The sequence below is a fragment of the Pseudochaenichthys georgianus genome, chromosome 19 (assembly GCF_902827115.2).
Source record: "Pseudochaenichthys georgianus chromosome 19, fPseGeo1.2, whole genome shotgun sequence".
NCBI lineage: Eukaryota > Metazoa > Chordata > Actinopteri > Perciformes > Channichthyidae > Pseudochaenichthys > Pseudochaenichthys georgianus.
Window position 1 is genome coordinate 4,012,346 of NC_047521.1, and position 14,826 is coordinate 4,027,171.

Sequence of the window (14,826 nt, forward strand, 5' to 3'; positions counted from 1 at the left end):
ATTCATCCTATGTTGTTATTTCTCTTTATATACAATTCCAGTATTGCCCAGTATTATAGCTCCTTTTTGTCAACACCTTTATATTGTATCATGGACACTGTTTCCTGAAACTCAAATTGAAAACAGCAATATGCGCCACTGCATAATTTATATAGAGGTTATGTCGACCACATGTTATAATCCGGCCTATACATCCTTCACCGTGTCATCTGCTCCATCTCCCCCTTTCATATCTTAATCTCTGTAAAGCAGGGGTGTCAAACTCAAGGCCTGGGGGCCAAATCCGGCCCGTGACTTCATTTTCTGTGGCCCCACAAGAGCTTGCAAAGAATATAATATGTTTATTATACGGTTACATGCCGATTTACAGAAGCACGTTGCCCATAAACTACATGTCCCACAATGCATCTGAAATTGTACTTTTTTCTCAGAATTTGACTTTTTTCCAAAATGTTACTTTTTTCCAAAATGTCAATTCCTTTTTTTTTCTTCCGAATTTGGCTTTAATTTTTAAATCCTTTTGTGACGTTTTCACTTTATATATGTATTTTTATATAGCCTTAAAGTTACAACCGGCTCTTTGAATGCAACCATAAAGTGAATGTGGCCCGCGATGACATTTAGTTTGACACCCCTGCTGTGAAGGCTAAACGTGCCAATTTGACCAACTGCTATTCTGACTTGTATTTTTCCAACCATCCTTATCATCATATAGTCCTATTTAGATCTGTTTTTAAATGAACTGGACAAGGTTGTGTCTGATTGAAGTGAGGTAGGAAGTGATCGAGGGTTAGTATTTGGGAATAAAGAAAGAGTAGCCTGTCTCTGTTTGAAATTAATATAATGTTTTATATTTGTAATTACAGAAACCAAGCCAGGAAGTGGTCTGTGCAAACCAGGAACCATTGCTCTGTTTGGTAACGTGGTCTACAGCGGGTTGCTCAACGAGCACTTCTGGCACTTCGGGGTTCCCCTCGTCACTAGACTGGTCAGTTCCTGCTTTTTCTATTTTCTATCTCTTTGTCCTTCTACATTACTTGAATGATTGCTTTTGCTTTGTATCCTTGTTTTAGCTGCTGGCTTGATTACTCCTTGTGACTCTTTGTGTGACCCTCATGGGTTGATCGGTGATGTGGTCGCTCAAGATGTTCCAGTTGTGTTAGTGGTTGATGGAAATGTAATGGAGTGGTGCAGTGATGATGTATGTGTGTAGGCCGACCAGGAAGTTAGCATGGCATGAGCTCCCTTGACAAAAAGCAATGGGATTTTATATTGTTTTTTGGAATATTGCAAAAAAATAAGATTTGTGACAAACATATAGATACTTACACTATAAAGGAACTACATCACGGTCGCAAGACTCAACATAATCGAAGCTAAGCTACATCTGGCTTATGTTCAGAATGATGCCGTTTAGTAGTCTCATTTAATCACTCGTTAGCAATCGTCATTTAGAAGCACATACAAAGAAACTTCGGACCTTTACAGGTGGGGTATTTACTGAAGTATTTTATGTCTTAGAACAAATCTTCTAAGCTTGTATTAATTACAGACCTTATTTAAAGCATATGAACAAAAACATGTTCAAAAACAGTGGACTTCCAGATAGGGAGTCTGACGTTGTGAGATGCTAACTCATTTCTGGGTGTAAGGACTCGTTCCTGCACCTCTCTGTTGTCCAGGTTGTGTAGTAGTTGGTAGTTGAAATGTGGATGTTTCTTCAGGTTGTTGCTGGAGATAAATAAGCCTTCACATTGAAGGCTGTGTGTCTGCTTATACAGTTGTTGTTTTTACCCCAGGACCAGCCCTATGCATAATTGATGGGACTCTAGCATTAACACAAACTAATGCAATATTAGTGGTATTTCAATTAACTTTGAATTAGGCTGTAATCTCTTCCATGTCACTTGCTGATTGCGTGCCTCTGTTTTATTGAACTGCTGATAAATGTTATATTTGATAGATATCGACGTTGTCTTCCCGTCAGGATACAGCGGAGGATATTTGCTGGCTCAGTTTGATCAGTCGCCCGTGAGCCTGAGAGACATAAACACACAGATTTGTCTACTTGCTCATTGCCTCTGATGAAATACAGCTGATTTGGGTTTATGGGAAAATAATTGTTGTCTTAGCTTTTTTTTGGAGATGTTCTAAATTCAGATAATTTATCACGGTTTAGAAATGGTAAACCACTGCTGTCAAATCTTGAAGAGCAAGATGGTCTACTGGGAAATGTACAATATTTAAAGGGAGTATACAGCAGCTGATCAAAAAATATGATTAGCTACATTATTTACAGGCATGCTGTATGACACACACACACACACACACACACACACACACACACACACACACACACACATATATATATATATATATATATATACACACACACTATTTGAAATGTGTCAGAGAAGAGTTTGCATGGAGTTGGGGGAAGTTTACAACTCTAGAGGAAGGTGGTAAAGTGCTGGCATCTTCATTTTCATTAACACACATGTCAGTTTTGTCATTGATGATGATGATGATGATGATGATGATGATGATGATGATGATGATGATGATGATGATGATGATGATGATGATGATGATGATGATGATGATTATTTGTACCACTACCTCAGAGGGGACATGATGGCTAATTTTCAGATTCATATTTGTATGTAGTGACTCTCCTGTGACATGTCTCCATGCTTTAATGTTCAAAAAAATCTTTAATTTTCTCATACTGCCTGTGCTGCAGCACCTCTTTTCACCCTCTGACTGAAACCAGAGCCCAGTCTGCTCTGATTGGTTAGCTGGCCTTCTCTGTTGTGATTGGTCAACCACTTAGAGATGTCTCGGAAATGTCGCAAACCCTTTGTACGTACTGTTAAATACAGTATGCATGAAATAGGGCCTTACTACTTTATCCTTACCTGCTCATATTCCTGCCGTGTGATTGGTCAAAATAAAAGCATTCTGCTGTCACCCTTTTTTTTTTTTTTTTTTTTTTTTTGCAAAACTGCATTTGACATATTACGTATTGGGACAAAGTAAATATGTTTTATGGCAAACTATGGAGTCTGCTAGTATTGGTATTGTAACGCAGAGGGAATGTCTACCATGTGACCGCAGTTTGGAAGCTGAAGCAGAAACACATATCCTATTGTCTGATGGTGGATGGAACGTTTTTCTGCAAGGCGAGCATTGTGCATGGTGTTGATAGGATCTGTTGGAAAATGTGTCTTGCACAAAATTGTTCAAATCAACATTTTCACTTAGGTCTGGTCTTCTTAACAAGTAAAGTGAACCTTTGCCATGTTTGTTGACACCGTACGTTGGTTGGCAGCTGCCCAAACATGTGTATAATTGCAACACCAAACCGTTAAGAGTTGCAAACAGGAAGGTTAGGGAAAAGTTACTCAGTTATCTTTGGAGGGAATAAAGTTGCTCATATCCCGCTACACTCAAGTAGTTTAATTTGACTTGTAACACAGTATTTCTATTGTGCAATTTTTAGTCATGTGAAATATTGGAATACTTCTTCCACCGCCGAAAAAAAGTGAAATTAAGTCCTCTGTCTCTGAATAAGCTTTGTCAAGTCTGAGAATATAACCTTGATGATGTGGTCTGGGGCTTAGAGCCTACACATTTACAAGAGCAAGTTTGTGGGGTTTAAGAAAGAAACTCGAGTTGCGTTTAGCGAAATGTAGGATCCAGCGTCTCAGCCTCTCCTGACTTCAATTTGATTATTATTTGCATTTATATATTATTCATTTCTTCTTTTAAATGTTTCTTGAGAACCCCAAACTTACAACAGTGAATGAGAAATCCTTAAAAAAACGATAGCACAATATACATTATTATGTAACATCTACATCCCGCCTCCAAGTCTCTATGAAAGTCCTGTCTGTTATTGGATATAACATAAGTATTTATTATGTATAATAGGAGTCAGTCGTTTTTCTTTCCAATAAGGCGCTGACTTGTCTCTTCATCTATGGACATTTGACTAATGTGTTAATTGAAAGTGAACAGTGAGAGAGCCGGAGACAGAGAGACAGCTGCTCAGCACTCGCTCCACAGAGTTTAATGTGCATCCAGAACTGATGATGAAGGCAACTGCCCTAAAATGAGCGAGAATGAACCATGTGAATGTGTGCATGCAGAATATATCACAAGAGGTCATTCACATGTAGTGCTCTTACCTTTCATTCACTTCATATTCATCACGTTGCATCCTTACCATGAGCAGGCTAAGGCACGCGTCATGTTCAGAGGACTTCCTCTCCTATCTGCTGGTCGTCTACCAGTGCAGCCATGCAGAGGAACACAAGGCCGCAGTTAGGCTGGAGCAGCGTGCTCAGACCCCTTCCCCCTTGTCCAGCCCATCATATCAATGTGCACAGACAGCTACTGTCCCATGCAATGAAAACCAAATGAGAAATTGAAGGTGCTTCGACGATTTCCCTTGGGTGTAGCTAAATGAGCGCATGCTACATTTCTACCTTTTTACAGACATCAAGATCGACAACTCAGAGGTAGCATTCATGCTGTTGGCAACGTTGATAGCCGGTTGAGAACATTTCAATGACTTTTTATCAAATTATATTAGATTTAGCTGACGCTTTTATTTAATGGCAACTTACAATAAGTGCATTCAACCGTCTAGCTACAAGCTCAAAAAGAAAGAATCCCGCAGGAGCATTAGCTTTCAATGAGCCACACCATTGCAAGTGCTATTGCGTTGGCTTCAAATAAGTCAAACCTTCTTAAGTGCTACATAGAAATGTTTTATAATTTGTTATTAGCCAAGGTCCAGTGGAAACAGTTTAGTTTTCAGTGTGCAGTGAAATATGTCTAGACTTTCTGCTGTCCTGAATGAACTCGGGTGGTCGACTCACCATGTTGGAGCCAGGATAGCATACTGGCGTGTTCTTTTGAGGGTAACCTGGGTTCTACTCGTAGTGAGCCGATTGGCTGATGTGAAGTGCATGGTTTTACCGTTTGAAATAAAACAGTAAAGCTGTTGCAGCTCTAAACTAATGGGTGGCTGTTCCCCAAGAAAGACGTCATCAATTGTCTTAGCAAATGCCTGAACGCACATGTTCATGTGGCAAAGCCTACAGCGGACCTGTTTCTGCATAAGCAAAGAGTTGGGTGATGGTGTTATGGAGCCACACAATCTGCAAAGGAGATATGGGTGGATTGACAGTGCACTAACCCTAACCCCACACCAAGATGATAAGAACCTATATCAACCCTAACCAATTTGATGTTGTGCCTACATCTAACTACATTTTCAGCATCTATTGCCAGAACTTTCCAAATTGATTTAAACAGTATAATTATGATTCTTCTATGTTCTCATAGGGATCAGAACATGATGTGTGTGTCTAAAGGACAGATGTCCAGTTGTTAGTTGTTAGACTCTGATTTGATCATCCCAATATGAAGCACCGAAACAAATCATGCATCATTATACCAATTCCATTTTTGAGGGTGACAATGTTGACTCATCATACATATGAACTTCTCAGTACTGTGTGTGATAAAAGCACTTTTGGATGTGATGCAATGGGCTCCAGACTCTATTAAGATGGAAGAAGTTTCTCTTATTCCAGTCCGCTGTGGGCAATAAGGCTTATCTCGTCTCTGAGTTGACATAAAGACTGCCCTTTGTTATGTATGGTGTTTCCTTTAACAATGGCCGACAATAAGAAGTCTGACAAAGTTCTGCTACCTCCTCTTTGGCCTTTTATTTTTTCCTAAAATAAAGCTATACCTTTTGCAGTTTTTAAAAGTAGAGTTAGTGCTGTAATGGAACAGCAATTGAGAGTATTTCCATTTTTATAAAAACCGAACATAGGATAGAAAAGAAAAACTTCGGACAATCTGATTCAATATTCAGACTATTGATTTAATCATAGAGAGCCCTGTTTGTTTCCCTATTCTCATTTCATAAAAAAAAGGTGGGGCTTATGATAGATCAACTGTTAAGAGAAATAGTTAGATTGATACGTACAGTATACACCAAGTCGACATACCTGTGTGAGAACATGTTTAAGTCAGCCAGTGTATTCGTCGTCATTGTATTACTTATTCTGACAGGTCACTTGGACTTTGGACCTGCCTCCCAAATGTTAGGTTTTTATGGACCAACTCTCAGACTTACACTTTACAGGGGCCTCAGGTCATCTTTGTTTCATGGTTTTCATTTCTTCTTGTGCCTTGAACCAACACTTCAATTATGTGTTCTTTTAGGAGACGCATATTACACCCCAAGTACACATACTTCTGACTACATTATGGGGTATGGCAGCCAAATTAGTTGTTCTAACTAGGTTAGTTCTTTAATAAAACAGCAATGTGTCCAGCATTTCTGTGTATTAGTAGTATTTCAGTAATTATGGATAGCACAATAACTCATTTTAAACCAAATGTAGATTTGAAGAAAAACCAGACCACAGAGATCACAAATTGCCCTGTGTTTTTCTTTCTTTACCTTTATTACAAATGATGCTTAGTATCATTTTTAGGAGACAGGGTTGCATCGATAGATATTTATTAGGGATGCACGATATTGGTTTTTTGAAACCGATACCGATAACTTCCTGCTTCTCAAGACCGATAGCGATAACCGATAATAAAAAATGTACGCCACTAATTATTTTAACACATTTTTTTCCTCGGCCGCCCCGTAGTTTCAGAGCGCATCGAGTTTAAAATACCATCTACAAGCTGATGCTGACAGCCCCGCTCCTGCCGCCCGCTTGTGGCAGACCACACTTCCACGCTCACCGGCAGGCACTGACTGGCCATCTGGAGGACTGGGGGAGTGTGTGTATGTGTGGCCCGAGCGAGCGAGAGAGAGACCTTACGTGCATTGTTGTTGTTAGCATCTGGTGCTAGCTAGCTGCGCTAACGGATATAAGGAGCTGTTTAAATGAAAACAGAGGAGCGACATTTCGCCACAACTGCGCCGAGCACTTGACTTTATGCAGGAAGCCAGACAGCGGGACATTGTAGGAGAAGTCAGCACACTCAGCACGGATACATGAACATGATTGCAGCTTCCAGGCAGCTCCGGTTCGAGCATATGCCTTCAGTTGCACATAGCTCCAATGCGCGCGCGCGCAACACACACACACACACACTTTGTATTGTATTATTGTCTTCGTACGCTTCGATGGCGATGTTTCAGGTGACTGATCAGGTGCGAAGTATTAGGGAGCGCTGGATTTGTGAAGAACTCCCCTCTTCCTAAACCACTAATACCACAGTACTGGCAAAACGAGAGGAGCCGAGTGAAAAACAAGCGCCCCTCATCCCAATCCACGTCATAATTCCTAATATCGGACCGATAATTATCGTGCATCCCTAATATTTATCTCTGAGTGCTGAACATGTTAATGCCAGCCAGTGTAATTGTCATAATTGTATTCCGTATTCTGATTGGTCACTTACTCTTTGAGTCTGCTGTCTCTAGATGTGTCTCATAGTGACGTCCATAACACCAGGACCAACTGTCTAACAGCCTATAGAGGTCTGAATTCTTCTTTGTTGCATGGAGTCCTTCTTTATTTAAAGGTCCCATGTCATGGCTATTTCTACTGATCATAGTTCCATTGTTGAGGTCCACTAGAATAGATTTACATTGTTCAATGTTCCAAACTCACATTGGTTTCTCAAACAGCATCTCTGTATAGTCTGTGTACTCACTCTCTGTCCTACACGGCTTGTTGGAGCTCCTGCCCCCCCTCCCTGTGAGCCCACTGTGCTCTGATTGGTCAGCTCGCCCACTCTGTTCTGATTAGTCCACCACCGTTACAGCGGAACATCAGTGATTATGTGTTACAATGGCGTTTGTTAGCAACCAGAAAGTGAAACCAGCAATGACAAACAGATGAGAATGCAGCGTGGGGTCTGGGTGCCGTGTTGGCGGGACGGTGCGCGGCTCGCTGCTGTGAGGAGCAGACGGTGTGAGCTGGGTTCATTTCCTGCTTGGTGCGTGGGATCTGTGAGACATCGAGACATTGCGAATGGATACAGGAAGGGGGGGGGTGCTGAGGGGGCTGCAGCACCCCCATCTGCAAGGCTCCACTAGCACCCGCACCCCCAGTGTACAGTGTAAGCGCGCCACAGTTTATCCGCTGAGAGAGTGTGTGTGTGAGGAGCTCCACGGATTGGTCCATTTGGGTATGGGCACGTCACTGTACCCAGGAAGAAAACAATGGAAAAAGAGAAATCTCCAACGAGGCGTTCTGGGGCAGCACAGACAGGTCTTTTCTGTGTTGCTCGCTACAGGGTGTACTTGAGGGTTTGTGACTCTGCAGACCGTCCCGATCACCTTTTTTTGCTCCCGATCCGATTCCGATCATTTGATTTTGACAATCTGCCGATACCGATTTTTACCGATCCGATCTTTATGCAATGCATTAAGAGAACAAAAAGGTAACAGATAACGGCTGGTCAACGCGATGAATTCAGCTATCTTGGCTGTTATTGTGTTGGCCTTTTCACTGTTCTGGGGCAGTTTCTCTTTCCTTTTAAAAGTCTCTGAAAGTGTCGGTTGTTTCAGTGCCGTTACCTGAGTGGCCGCTGTGTACTCGCCGTGTTGTTGTTGGTGTTTGTTTCTCAGGTAGCGTATTAGATTGGTCGTGTTGAACGTAGCTCTGTTCTTTCCACCACGCGGAACCTCCACCTTGCAAACATTGCATCTGGCTGTTACACTGCCTTCGCTTTCAATTTTATAATACTTCCAAACTCCTGACATTTTCTCTGTCCCGACTCCCGAGTCACCAGCTGAACGTAGCCTCTCGTTAGCTTACTGCTACTATTAGACACTGCGCCCACTCTGTTGCCAGATTTCAGAGAAATAAGCAACCAGGTCTATGAAAACAAGCCCAAAGAAAGCAACACATACATGATGTTGTGTAATTTTAAACCAAAACTAAGTCCTCAGGATGACTTTAAGACGTGAACATGGTCATTTTTGTTTTGTAACATTAAATAAAAAAAATATATATTTTATATAAAAAAAAAAAAAAATCCCGATCCCCGATTTTTTTCTCCCGATCCCCGATTTTTTGAAAATCACGTGATCGGCTCCGATCCCCGATCACGTGATCGGATCGGGACATCTCTAGTTTACATGCATACAAACCTTCATAACACACAAGGGGACGGGTAATAACCGGTAAAGCATGACATGGGCCCTTTAATTGGTGCCTTGAATAAACACTTCACTCCTTCCCTCCTTTTTCTTTTCCTCTGTCTATCCCATAGAGCAGTCAGTATTGTTCCCAGATCTTTCCAGGAAAGAAAGACACAGGGCTTTCCAATATGTGCCCGCTAACACCCCAAAAAGACTCCTGGTATTAAGATACAACCCACACTCAGACAGATGCACAATGAACCTGCCTTCTCCCTGCTGGAGAGGGCAGAGTAAACAGTAGTGGAGCCAAAGAGCCTGCGGAGTTGTTCCAGGTGAGAGATTGCTCTGTGTGTCTGGCAGCAGACAGCGAGTCAATGAGCGGGACTCCAGCAGGAGGGTGGAGATCAGGTGGAGCTGGCAGAGCCACTCTCTGAAAGCAGGAGAAGGGCTGCTGACAGCATTGAAACCCAGACTGTAAGCAGGCTGAGGGGGCTCATCCAGGACAATTTACTGTGTGCAAAGCTGCTTTCCAAAAATCATCAATCAGGAATTCCCAGTTCGTAAATTGTAATGATATCCTCTCTCTATTCAAAAGGATTGCCATTGTTCAGAATGAAATACTCACTTGAGATAGACTATGGAGTTGTTGGCAAAATGTGACAAATGTGCACTTTTAAAATGTATTTAATTTTTTTCCGTTCCTTTCTCTGGTCAAAATAAGAATATTCACTGTGACAATACAAATCCAAACTTCTTACATACATTTCACAAATATAAAGTGACAATGTAATGCACAACAACTTGCTCATACCGACATGACTTCACAAAGTATAACAATATATAACACATGACATACAGCATTAGCATGAATTAGCATTAGGCGCATTGCCCCCCCTGGTGGCTGAAATATGTTACTGCAGTACTAAGTCTAAAACTGTTCCAATACAAATATTTCGTATATCAATATTTTAATAGATGTAATAAAATGATTGTTACAATACAAATCTGAATAATATCATGTTTTGTTTGAAATAATTTCATTTTTGAGCAGTCGCATGTTGTGATGTGTGTGTGTGTGTTACGTGTGAGGTTAAGGACACAAGTTCCCTCGTTTTTTTTTGTATACAAGTGATTCAGCTATTGTATGACAAGAATTACAATTCTCCGTTATCCAATGGGAATGGACGCTCATTGCCTTTAAGAGCTGCCGACATAAATGGATGCGGTGCTTCCCTGAGCATCAAATACCGCCGCCGATGGGAATACATTGCAATCAGTTGAAAGCTCTTTGCGTCCGTTTATGAAGCTGAAGGAGCCTCGGCGGGTCCCAACTGCACGCCACGGGGTCCCTGACCAAGCGTCGCTCCTGGACGTTTAGGGAGTGAGAGTGTGTTGACCTCAGAGAGAAGTTTTTCTGCGATGAGGAGAAAAAATCGGTAGTGAGAGCTGCTGAATTTCCTCCCGTCGGATGTGATATAAAAACAAATCGATTATTTTTGTGGTTGTAAACTCAAGTGAATGAAACTACATTTATTAGTGCTTTCATGTCAATTCGGCGAACATATGATACATGAAATGATCGTGAGGATAATGATTAAAAATCGTTTGTTTGAGCCGGTCTGCATTTCCTGATGAGAAAACAAACCGATGCTTTTTGTAGTTGTAGTACACCAACAACATGGATTAAACGTGTGTTTTTTTTACCACAATGTTGGGGAAATTAATGGATAAAATGCACGGATTATTATTATTATTCCCACTCCGATCGGGACAATAGGTCCACCATTTCCCCGCAGCGAGGCTCCCCCCGTTGACAGTTTACGTGGGCTGGGTGCAGTGGCGGACTGGCCATCGGGACGAATCCCGATGGGCCGGTACCGAAGTGGGCCGGTCGGATAAGTCACTAGCACATCCCCCATAGGCGGCGCGTGAGGCTCAGGTTTGAGAAGGCTAAATAACTTCTTTTACCTGACGCTGCCCGCCTCCGGCGTCTATAGAAAAGAGATCCACTCAGTGTGCGGAGTTTAAATCTCTCAAGTCATATTACAGGATAAAGGAAATACAGTTTAAACTGCCGTATGCAGAGAAGACGCCGACGTGTCGCACTTATCATTCATATTACATCATCAATCAGATCATCGATCATATAATATCATAATATATCATATATTTTCTTATCTGAGTCAGCTTCTCCAGCCTCATCTGGCCGTGCAACACTCACAGTGTCACAGACTGTATGCAGAAGTATTATTTAACACATTATGTTGACGAAACACTCGAGACAAATGTAATTAAAGTCAGATCCACGCGTGTCTTAGACGTGAACGCGCTCTCAGCTGGAGAGAGAAACCCTGGCTTGATTTACCGAGTTGATATCCAGCGTCGTAGGACCGCTTAGCGAGATCTCGTTTGTTAGTTTGTTGTTGTTAGTTTGTTTGTTACTCAAACATATCCAGGGTCTGTTGAACTGGCTTCGTAGTACAGGGCACAGGTGGCGAGCAGCGCTAATGTCAAAGACACAGACATTATACATTATATTTGTATTTTACCAGGATGCAGTGACACCAATATTTACATATTTACATTTACTATATACAGCACCCTGACATCCCCCACTCCCCCCGTTGACAATTTACTAGCGGTACCGAAGTGGGCCGGTCGAGAGTCCCGGGATGATTTGTAGTCCCATTCCACCACTGGCTACATGACCGTATGATCGCCCATATTGACGCACCTCATTCCTAAACTTCTAACAGATACAACATAAACCGATCCTTCAGCCTCATGAGCTCTCAGACACGTTCAACATGAACCTGTCATCGCTGTCTGAGCTTGCTGCTGTGTGCGCCGTCGTGCGTTTACATCTGACTGTATATATATAAAGGTTTACATGCAGATGCTGGGATCCTGGACGGTGCAGCTGGAGCGCTGTGCCCGCAATGACGTCACTCATCATTTGGCGGGACTTGAAGAATCCGCGAGAAGATCCAGAAAATGGTCAACATTGAAGGATTAATGGTTATCAAAGTACAAATATCCAAAATCAGTTCAGTAACGGTTTCAAGGGGACAATATGTACTCAAATGGATGGGTTTGGATGATGGGGGAAAACCGTGTCACAGGCTCTTTAAGTTACTCAAAATACCTCACCACAGTGCTGAATATAAAAACAAAACAGTCACAGCTTTAGAATAATAATATAAAAAAAAGCCTAGCCGGCTAGCACCCAGTTCAACTACTGCACTTAAAGGTTCTTGTACTGAAAAAAACATAAACTTAAACAAAGTGCTAGACTCCACTGAGTAGTAATGTCACTGAATCAAAAGGATTAACTTAAATACTGCAGTCAGTACTGAATATAAAAACGGAACGGAACATAAAGTTACAGCTTCAGAATAAATGTAAATAAAGCCTAGCTGCCTAGCTACTAGCACAGTCCATCTACTTTTTTCGGCACAAGCACAACTTCCCTCTCACCAGAGTCGCCACCGGGATTTTCATCGGTGTTATTGTCATTGTCCTCGACCTCCTCGTCACTCATTTCTGTATCACTCATTTCTGTTTTTCCTGTACTACTAGTGGCTCTCGTCACTCTTTGCTAATCAGTGCTAATGCTAACGCTTCTGTAAACATACTGCCGGCTCCTGCCCTCACGTGCTGCAGTCAGTGAGTGTTGCCAGGTATACTTATTATAAGCCACATTGGGCTTATCTTTCTGTGAAGTTGCTTGGTAGTAAGTAATAATGGTTGTTGCGGTTGTGAGCTTGTAGACCCGACATATATAGGTTTAAAGTGCTCATGTTCTTTTGCGCTTGTTTTCATAGACCTGGTTGCTTATTCCTTCCGCAAAAACTGGCAACCCTAGTGGCTGCAGCGTTAACACCGCATGAGAGGAGGAGAGACAGACAGAACACTACCATTTGCATGCGATCATGGTACTTTAATGTTAAATGCATAGAGTATATTTGCTTTACATCGTTTAAGTATGATTGACATTGCAAGTTGGTATTATTCAGAAGCAAAATAATAAAAAAATATATATAGGCTATACGTCATAGGATCGCCGTAATTTAGAAATGAGATCGAGTCTGAATCGAGATCACGATCTTTTTTCGATTAATCGTGCAGCACTAGTTCGGTTCATACCTCGGTTTGGGGGTCACGGTTCGGTACAACAAGGAAAAGCAAAAAAAAGTCCCAAATGCATAATTTTTTTGCTGTTATTTATTTGTAACAGTAGTGCAAGTTTTGTTATGAAAATAAGGAACTCTAACATTTGGAATCATTAACTGTATTACACAGTTAAAAACAAACCACAAACAGTAACTCACACACTCAGATGGCCATATTATTTATATTGGCTGATGTCAAACAAAAAGGTTAAATAAGCTGAACAACTAAAAAGAATGTCTTGAACATATTAAAATAAATAATAAGAAAATAAAATCTGTAGCTTTAGGAGCAATGTCTAACATGTGTAATTAACTTGTGAGTGTATGAGGCCATTATGCCTAAATAAAGGTACTCAAGCTTTACTCTATTTTCAAGTCTTTCTTCAGAAAGATGAGTTTGTCTACGCTGTCAGCAGTGAGGGCAGATCTGTTGGCGGTAACTATGTCACCTGCCGTCGAGAAAGCCCTCTCGCTGGGGACTGAGACTGACTCGGATGTGATTGAGCATGTTTGACGTGTTACCACCAGCATACCGCACCGCTGTCGAACAACGCCGACACACCATCAGTCCGATCCACAACTCACACCCCATCATTGTTGTAGTCCACAGGGAACCCGAAATGTTTCCACACACCAAAGAAGCAGGTGGGTCTTCTAGCTCCTGTGTGTTGTGTGAACTCGCCATAGCTAGGCTACTACATTTTCTTCTTCATATATTGTATTCGTTTTGTTCTTGTTCTTCATTTGTTATTTACGGGCGGCTGGCTTTTAGGCGCAATACCGCCCCCTGGATTATATATAGTGTAATACTGCCCTGAGTGACAGACTTTTTTCCCACTCGTAAAAAAAAAAGGCGTATTCGCCGTGTGACTGCATGTGCCGAACCGTGACAGTACGGGACGCATACGGATACCGTTACACCCCTATGTTCTTCACATTGAGGACGACATAACTGCACAGCTGTCACCTGAGGGGATAGTGGATATATATGCGGAACGTAAGGTAGGACACTGGTTAATGATATTGTAGCGTGTTCAGTAACCAAGGGATATAGTAGTTATCAAATAAGTATAAGATGTGCACAGTTATGATACGTTTTACAGTTATGTAATGCACTGTTGTTGGGGGGAGAGACCGCCCCTTCCATATGAGTGTGTGTGTGTGTGTACGGCGGGCATTAGGCGTGCATGACGGGACGAGTTGTGTTCGTATGTGGAAAAGTCATACTCAGTGCGGTGAACGCTGGCTTTATTGCTACTGTATCTGTAGCACCCCACGCAATAGTTGGGACTGTGTACTGACGTCAGTAAAAAAAGGTTTGCCCCCCCAAGTGCAAATGTCAAACTCCGCCTATGAAACACAAAAGAAAAGTCACACGATGAGAATTTATTTTTCTGTTATTATCGTAAGTACCTTTTCTATATTAACACTTTTTCTTTAGTAATATGCAAAGTGTGTTTTTTGTTTACATAGTTTTATAGACTCGATGTGACAGTAGTGGGATCTTATTTAACA

General features: G+C 41.7%; 1 protein-coding gene across 4 annotated transcripts in view; it reads left to right on the forward strand.

The window, feature by feature from the left end:
- Nucleotides 1-14,826, forward strand: part of rbfox3a (RNA binding fox-1 homolog 3a) — a 960,486-nt gene that overhangs the window by 699,453 nt on the left and 246,207 nt on the right. For all 4 annotated transcript variants that reach the window (XM_034107791.2, XM_034107794.2, XM_034107792.2 and 1 more), the window contains exon 5: nt 867-988. In XM_034107791.2, the coding sequence (XP_033963682.1) occupies nt 867-988 (122 nt within the window). The remainder of the gene's footprint in view (nt 1-866; nt 989-14,826) is intronic.